This window comes from Falco peregrinus, chromosome 5 (assembly GCF_023634155.1).
Source record: "Falco peregrinus isolate bFalPer1 chromosome 5, bFalPer1.pri, whole genome shotgun sequence".
Classification (NCBI taxonomy): Eukaryota; Metazoa; Chordata; class Aves; order Falconiformes; family Falconidae; genus Falco; species Falco peregrinus.
In genome coordinates this window covers 26985209-26993557 of record NC_073725.1, presented here as the reverse complement: position 1 = coordinate 26993557, position 8349 = coordinate 26985209, and the positions used below count along the sequence as shown (strand labels likewise).

Sequence of the window (8349 nt, the reverse complement as noted above, 5' to 3'; positions counted from 1 at the left end):
TCAAAAATATTTATATTTTGCCTGAAAACTGATCCAGCTTTCTATAATTGTGTTTTTTGTGAGATATTGACTGTGGAGTTGGCTCAGAAAAAGTCTGTTAAACAAGCTGACGAGGAAAGATAAAGTAATAGCTTTATTGAAGCAAATAATCAAACACAACTGTTTGGGCTATATCCTGGCCAGAGACTGGAATGTGATTCAGAAGATACCAATGTATTGAAAGGTCTGCCTTACCGAAAGGAAAGAAGGGAAAACGTTGTCAGCTGCTGCAGGCTAACATGGTATTTCTAGTCTCCGAAGTGCAGCGCCAAGGTCCCAAGGCAGCCCCCGAACAAGCTGTCTTCAGACCTGGTTTCTGCACACCCATGTGAGCACAGTATGAAGCCCGAGCCAGTAAGCTCTGACACAAGTACGAGGCCACATAACACGCAGGCACACGGGTTTCTGACCCGGTACCTCTGTGTGCAGCTGCATCGCGCCGTGGGCGGGTACCAAGGCATGCACAGCCGACCAAGGGTTGCAACATTGCATACCCTTGCACACTATTCCCCAACAGAAAAGAATAAGCTCCAACTTACACACCTAAATCAAAGTCATGAAAGTAGATGGTAGTGTGAGCCCTGTGTAGGTTTTTCTGGGTAGGTTTGTGATTTCTGGTTTTGATGTTGGGTTTTTAAATCAATGTATATCACTGTTGTATACCCTCTGGCAAAGCGTGCAGCAAACTGTTTTGAAGAAGCTTGGAAACCTTTTTCTGTGTCGTTTTCATGCTGTTACTGTCCACAGGCTCATGAAGGAAAACTCCTGACGTTTCCCTGAGGTAACAGGGAGGGTGCAGTAGGGTGTGGTGAGACAGAAGCATGGTCATATGGGGTGTGATATGTGGGGAAGCTCCTGAGAACTAGTGACCATGAAAGAAACAATCAATGAATTCCTCAGAAAAATGCACCAACCCCCTTTCCTGAAATTTTGCCTATATAATAGTCTTTAGATGGCTCTAATTTTAGATGAAGAATAGATAAATCAGAGTCGATGCAGTACTGATGGAGGAAATGAATTACTTGTCAAAAGCTGGAAGGATCCAGCTGACCTCCTATAAATCCATGCTGGCTGAAAAGCACATTGCTTGCTCACTGGAGAGATTCATTAGTATTAATACAGAAGTTCAGTAGGTCACATAAGTCTCATGCTCTCCTGGAAGGCTTAGAATAGAAGAGAGAGGTAAAGGACTCAAATGCTCTTAACGTCTGTACTCTCTGCTCAGCAGAGGACTGGAGAAAACTCATTCCCATTCTCTGCTGGCAAATTAGCTACTTTAACCGTATTATTTTTCGGTCAAATCTCCTAATTGCTTTAGCAGCAGTCTTGTCTGACAAGTGACTTGAGGTCAAGGCCTTAATGTAATTTTCCTCTCATCTGATATTTTTTTCTCCAACAGATTGCACAATTAAATAGACTTCTATACAGGTAGAACTGTGATTAAAACAGCCTGAGTGCAAAACCACTGTGTGGTCCAAAGGAAACTGAGCGAGCAAACCCACTGTTGTTAGACCCGAGCAGAAGCTAAGGCACACTTTTCTCATTGAGTGATTAGTGGTGCAACCTAATTTTGCCCTTGAAGGACTCATATCTGTTCTGGGCTGGGTGCCTTAGGTAATTGCTTGTCTCTTAAAGATGGTTCTTGTATGAAGAAGCAGAAAGGAGAAGTTTAAACCAAGAAGTTGTTTTGAAGAACGGTGTTGAGGTTAAACGCTAATGATTCCTAAAAACTGAACTTGTAGGTGCTGTAAGGCTTTCACTTACTGTCACTGGGCAAAGTTTATTTCGGCTCTGGAGCAGAAACTCTCTGATTAGGTGAATTCAAACTTGCTGCTAAAGTTGTTTAACTGTGGAAGCAGTACATATCAGAACTTTCTGTTCCATTTGTTGTCCATCAGAATGCATACAACATAAATCAAGCTTTTAAAATCACAATTAATTTTAAGGAACAGTTATTATGATGCTCCTAAGATCCATTCAAACAGCGTTTCAATAGCCCTGCAGAAACTTAGTCTACATTTCTTGAAATAAGAATGTGAGTGGAGTCCCCATAATGATTCCAAATGAAACCTGTGCGTGATTTGGGAAAACATACTTCCACTTTTTTCAGACCTTGGCTTTCCTCAAAATCTAGAAAAAATGATGAATATATTTCAGAGATCCCTGAGAGGAGGAAAACATTCTGTTCAAATTTTATGTTTAAACCTGGCCATTCCTACCCTTTTCTGCAGGACCTCTTCTGTCCTGCCCACATCACTGCTTTTCTCTTGCTAGACACATTTCTGTGGTGGCATTAACAAGCTGTGCCTGCTAGAATGAGTTGGCAGAAATTTCTCAATAGCTTTATGCAGAGTCCTTACTCTTACTGTCAGAGGGAGGGAGAAAAAAAAAGGTTTCTATCCCTGTGTCAGATGATAGAGAATGACATTCTGTTACAAGTAGGCAATACTAAATATAGATAAAAGATGAAGGTTCTCCAATCCTTGCTCAGGTAAAAATTAACCCAAGATAAAAATTCTGTTGATGCCCAACTTTGACTATGCTTAATTCTAAAATTGTCATGAATCTGAAAAGCTCTATTCTATTAAAAGTATTGCTTCCAAAGAGGTCTCCAGCCAATGCACCAGGCGGTGAGGGCTTGAAACTGTTGGAGATGAGGAAATACAAAAAAGCAAGTACCAAGCAGAGTAAAGTAAAACAAGATGGACAGTGAAAAATAAATAATTAATTAATGGATCATCTCTGTGCATGAGGTAAATAAAAACAGATGTTCTGAAACTCTGAGTAGCCCTTGATTTCAAAACTATTCCTCTGTTCCAGGTAAAAGGTAGACTTCTCTTTAGTGGAGCCTAGATCCATACACCGTCCAGCTCTCCATGAAGAAAAGTTTTCCATTTCCAGTAACTCAACCAACCAAGACAGCTTGCCTATTAGGAAAAGGCTGAAAAAACAGGTTTTGCCATGCTAAAAGGGGGTAGAGCTGGGCTCTAATTGCCTTTTCTTGTCAATACTACATTTATCCCCTGAGTCGTCTCTGGTTACAAATGCAAGGGCGTTCAACAGGAAGAGCTGGCTTGGACCTGGCCAGCATCCAGAACTTTGAGGGCATTATATATCAAAACCAACCTCCTATCTTCCTTAGACACGAGCCAGAAGTGCACTACAGACCACAAAGTGTTGCTCAGGGTTCGCAACCCCTTGACCAGGCTGCTGTCACTGTGGCAGGTACATTTGGTCGGAAGCGGTGGGATGCTGGGGAGCTCTAGCAGTTTTATAGCTGGTTATTTGCTTTAATAAGATGTCGGTTTCAGACAAAGGTTCTGAGGTTCCTTCTTTGTATTTGTGACACCGGGTGGTAAAAATTGGGCTGTTCCCAATGCAGGGTAAGATGAGGTATTTGCCCCTTGATATGAAACAGTGTATAAAGGATGGAAGGGTTTTTTTAATCACTGTGTGACTTTTCCATATTCCTACAGTGTCTAAGGAAGATAAAGCTTCAACGGTTCACTGCCTCCCTTTGGCCAAATAAGAACAGAGATGTTTATGTCTCATACATACATGCCTTCTCTGCTGCATGTATGTACTAACTAAACCAACCTGAGGTTGTAAGAAGCATGAAAATAATCCAAACCACAGGGTGCCTTGTAGGGAATTACTCACCTTCCTTTCTCCCAGCAGCAAGCTGCTGAGAGCCAGAAGAAAGAAATGATAACTGCTAGCATGACAACTCTTTCAGGGGATTGTTCCTAGGGCTGGGCACCCAGGTGCCACCTCTTATGCAGTGTGAGGTGTGAAATATTAATTTATCCCTCAGGATATATATGAGCTCAGAAGTAAGCTGAGGACAGGTAAAAATGTAGCAGTGTGTATTTGTCTAATATATGTGCAACCAAAGTGAATTGATGCCAAAGTGAACAAGGAGATTAATTTTATTAGCTTTCCAAACACAGTAGGGATATGGCAAAACAAAGGAAGCTTTTTTTTTTATTAGATTTAATTTCATTTCAGCTAAATATCTCTTCCTGTTTCCAGCACTTGGACCAGCAAATCCAACCCCTTTTCTTTCTTCCTGAGGGAAGTGACAGACCTGTAAACACCAGCTATTTTTACAGTTCTGCAGTGTTTGAGGGTCTAAGTCCCTGTCTAGGAAACCACCATGAGTGGCATAACATGAACACAGAGTAAGTAACAGTCATTGCCTCAAGTGTGAAATATTTTGAATCTGTAACACACAGACTCCAGTAATGTTAATTCGTTCCCGTTTCCTAATGAGCTCTGCACAGGTTCAAAAGACTAGCTACATACTGAGTCTGGAGAGTTAGGACTAACATAAAATACTGAAATATTAATATTAAAAAAAAACCCAAACCAAAATACAAAACAAACCACTATGCTGCTTCAGATCATGTATCAGAGGTGTTTTTTTAAAGCTACTTTGCTGTCCAGAAGTGCAGTACCAACACCATTCACAGCTGCAACAAATCTTAAGAGAATCCCTGCGTGCTGTTGGTCTTAGGGCTCTTCAGCCTGAATCTGGAACCAGAGTCTGACATCACTGGCACAAAAATCAGCGATTAAATCTTCAACATACCCACGATGGTAGGATTCTGCTTTGAGTTTGGCAAGTCTTTCTGCACTACCTTTGAAAAGCCAAGTGTTCATAATGAAGTCTTCCATTTTGACATTTTCCTAGCCCCAATTCTTACAAGCACTTGATCCAACGACAAAAGAAGCATTGGAGTCCTTTCTCTGGTGTTTGGAGAGTACGGAATCAGTCTCATCATCCCAAAATTAGATGCAATGGTTACAGCAAAGAATATTGCATCCTTTGGTGGCATCTTGTTAACAGCTGTATGCGGTAGTAGCATCACAGGCAGAACCAAAAGGTTTCTTCAAAAACACCATGCAGGCTCCCAGCTCAAGGTTTTGATGAGGGCACCCAGTGCGATTTCATGTGGGATGATAACTAACTGATGTCACAAGAGTAACCCTCTACAGCCACTGGCTGAATTGTACTCCCAGGTAGAACAGAAATGCGTTTTCTTGAAAATTTTCCCATTCACCGCACTTTTCCCCAGGAAAGCGAGTAAAACCAGCATGTTAATTCAGGCAGATAAAGCTTTATTTCTCAGAGGAAGCAGGACTCACCTCTATTTATAAATTTATGTGTATTTATAAATTTACGTAATTTTGTATATTTACATATGTCTGTGCGTTTACATGTATCCCCATGTCTTTATCGATGGGTTCGGTCTATTTATATACATTTAGACAGATGTAAAGGCGGGCGGGCAACACAAGGCTGCCAGACAGCTGCCGCAGCCCGGGGGCTTGCGGGGGGCGCGGGGTGCCAGGGCTGCGCGGGGCGTGGGCGCCCCCCGGCCGCGGTGCCCCGCCGGGGGACGTGTCCGGCTTCCCAAGCGAGCGGCGCGCAGGCGCCCCGCACTCCCCGGCGCCGGTGAGATGCTTTCGGACGTGGCCGGGGGATCGCCCTGCCTTTCCCCGTCTCCTGCTTTCTCTCCGGCCCCGCTTTTCCTCCTCCTAGCCCCAGTCCCCTGGCTGGGTTTAATTTTTTTTTCCTTTTTTTTATTATTTTTTTTCTTACTGTTGCCCGCTCCCCGGGAGCCCGTTTGCCACCGTAGCTCCCGCTCCTCCAAACAGCCGTACCTGGAGGGAGACCCGCCTGTTGATTACCCCCCGCTCCCCTTCCCTCCGCTCCCACCCACTCCTCTCTGCCCCCACCCCTCCCTCCGCTTGATTCCAAGCCTTCGGATGGTGTTTTGGTGTCATTAGGAGATTAACATCCCTGGAGCACCAGGGGAGGGGGAGGAGGAGGAGGAGAAGGAGGAGGAGAAGGAGGAGGAGGGTGGAGGGGAGCGGGGAGAGAGGCGGCAGGCGGGAAGGCTGGCACGTTAGCACGAGCGAGGCTCTCCTGTCGCCGTCCCAGCCATCCCCGGCGCCCGGGCGGCAGCGGCGGGGGCTGCGCCCGGTGCCGGCGTCCACGGAGCTGCGGCGGCGGGGGCTGCGCCCGGTGCCGGCGTCCACGGAGCTGCGGCGGCGGGGGCGGCCGCGGCTCCGGCTCGCAGCCTCCCTCTCTTTTATGAGCGGCGAGGCGGAGGAGCGGCAGCGGGGGACACCAGGAGGAGCATTTCTTCCCCGGGGTTTATGAATGGCACTGACATGGAGGAAATACCGTTTCAGAAAGTCAAGACCAAGAGGAAGAAGTGCTGCCACTGCTGCTGCTCCCCGCCGGCTGCCGCGGCGGCGGGAGCGGGCGCCGGGCTGGGGGACCCCCCTCCCCTGCTGCTGCTGGATGCCATCGCCTGCGAGGACGAGTTTGACTGCAAGGAGCTGGAAGCTCTCTTCCAGAGCTACAACCTGAAGCTGGAGCAGACGTCTACCCTCAAGGCGCTGGCCGTCCTCATCGTGCTCACCGCCAGCCTGGCCCTGGTGGAGCTGCTCTCCGGCCCCAGCCTGACCATCTCCAAAGGCTCGCACCCGGTGCACTGCATCATCTTCCTCTCCCTCTTCATCGTCACCAATGTCAAGTACCTGCAGGTCACCCAGCTGCAGCAGATCGTCAAGCTTACCTTGCTCTTCAGCTTCACCTTCTCCTTCCTCTGCTGCCCCTTCTCGCTTGGCGCCTACGGCATGGAGCCCCCCAGCGCCCCCGAGCAGGGCATGTGGCAGCTCATGCTGGTCACCTTCGTCTCCTACTCGCTGCTGCCCGTCCGGACCCTGCTGGCCATCGTCTTCGGGCTGGTGGTCTCCGTCTCCCACCTCATCGTCACCGCCACCTCCGTCAATGCCAAGCGGCAGCGGCTCTGGAGGACGGTGAGCGATGGCCGGGCCGGGCCGGCGCTGCAGCGCGGTGCGCGGCCGGCGGGGGGGCGCGGAGGGTGGATGCCGCCCCTGCGAAGGCACCACCGGGACAGGGTGACCGGGCAGCGGCCGGCGTGTCCCGGCGGGAAGGGGCGAGCCCGCAGCTGTGCTGCGGGAGTTTCCGAAACTTTGTGGGGAGGGGGGGAGGGGGGCGGCTGCTGCTGGCCGGAACTACCGGCTCGGCCTCCGCAGGACACACCGGGGGCGGGGGGCAGCGGTACGGCGGGCGCAGGGTGCCCGGCCCGGGCCCGCCGGTGCGTGTAACCGGCTGCCTGACTCGGGGCGAACTTGGCACGGGCGGCAAGCTGCGTGTGCCGGGAGCGCTCCGCTGGATCCCTTATCCTCGCTCTCCCTCGCGGCCGTATAAACCAGCCTTGGTGCCCACCCCGGGGGCGGGAGGGCTGGGGGCTCTGCAGAGCCGGTGGGACACAGCGGGGCACCCACCTGGCCGCTCTCCCGGCCAGCGAGGCGCTCCCCCTCCGCTTCCCTCGGGCGGCTGCTGCCCCCTCTCCACAGACATCCCTGCTGTGTCAGTGAACTTCCTAGCGGTTCCCTTTCCCGGCTGAATTAATCCAGCAAAACCTCCCTCTGCAGCAAGCATCTTTGGAAACGTGCTGCTGCACTCTCCCCCCCTCCCCCGAGCAGCTATTTATAGCCCTGCAGGGCTTTCTCCGGCTCCCGTGGCCTGATGGGCCGCACTGGCAGGGGGAGGAGGAGGCGGCGAAGTGCGTATCTGGGAGTCGGGGTTTGCTGCTTGAGGCTGCGTTGTGTGGTTCTACCGAACCACTGGGAGAGAGAAACTGGAAAAAAAATATTACTGTCCTCATTCAATTGATTACGCATAGCCTCAGGGGAAGCGTGTGGGTTTAACACCTAGATTGGTTTTAAACAACAATTTAATGCATAATTGAAGTATTTACTACATGACTTCTGCTGAATGCTGGTGTTATTCGCCGTGGCTGTGCAAGGCTGTGTTGTGATGCAAGGATGCACACAGTTGGTGTGGGTGTTATTGCTGCCGTAAGTAGAATCGTACACCTTTGTGCCCAGAACAGTGAGGTCTTCCTCCCTCCTTGCATGGTCGTGCAGGCACAGGCAGCCCAGCACATATGTGCCCGTAATGGAGAGATGCAGGGACAATCAAAAGAGTGGTGTTACTGAAGCAAATGAGATTATTCATGGCTTCGCGCCGCTGAGCTGGTGGACAAAATAAATTGTATGTTTTGAAGGGGAAGAGAGAGATAAGCTGAGCTTTATGATTTACCCAGATAATCTGATAGTCTATTTTTAAATGCGTGATTTAGAGTTTCCATGAGAGGGAGAGCTGATGAAATGCAGGAGCACTGAGAGGAGCCTTCCTTAAAAGCATTCAAAAGGATGCTAAAAACACTGGGATATTTCTCTTTGAGTAGGGCTGAAGATCGCTCT

General features: G+C 49.1%; 1 protein-coding gene across 2 annotated transcripts in view; it reads left to right on the top strand.

Moving 5' to 3' along the window:
* Window positions 1-6066: 6066 nt before the first annotated feature.
* Window positions 6067-8349, top strand: part of ADCY1 (adenylate cyclase 1) — a 154078-nt gene continuing 151795 nt past the window's right edge. The window contains exon 1 of one of the 2 annotated variants that reach the window (XR_008747469.1): window positions 6067-6873. Coding sequence is in view for 1 of the 2 variants with exons in the window: in XM_055805941.1 (XP_055661916.1) it covers window positions 6205-6873 (669 nt within the window). In the remaining variant the exon portion in view is untranslated. The remainder of the gene's footprint in view (window positions 6874-8349) is intronic. The other variant, XM_055805941.1, reaches the window with a different exon arrangement.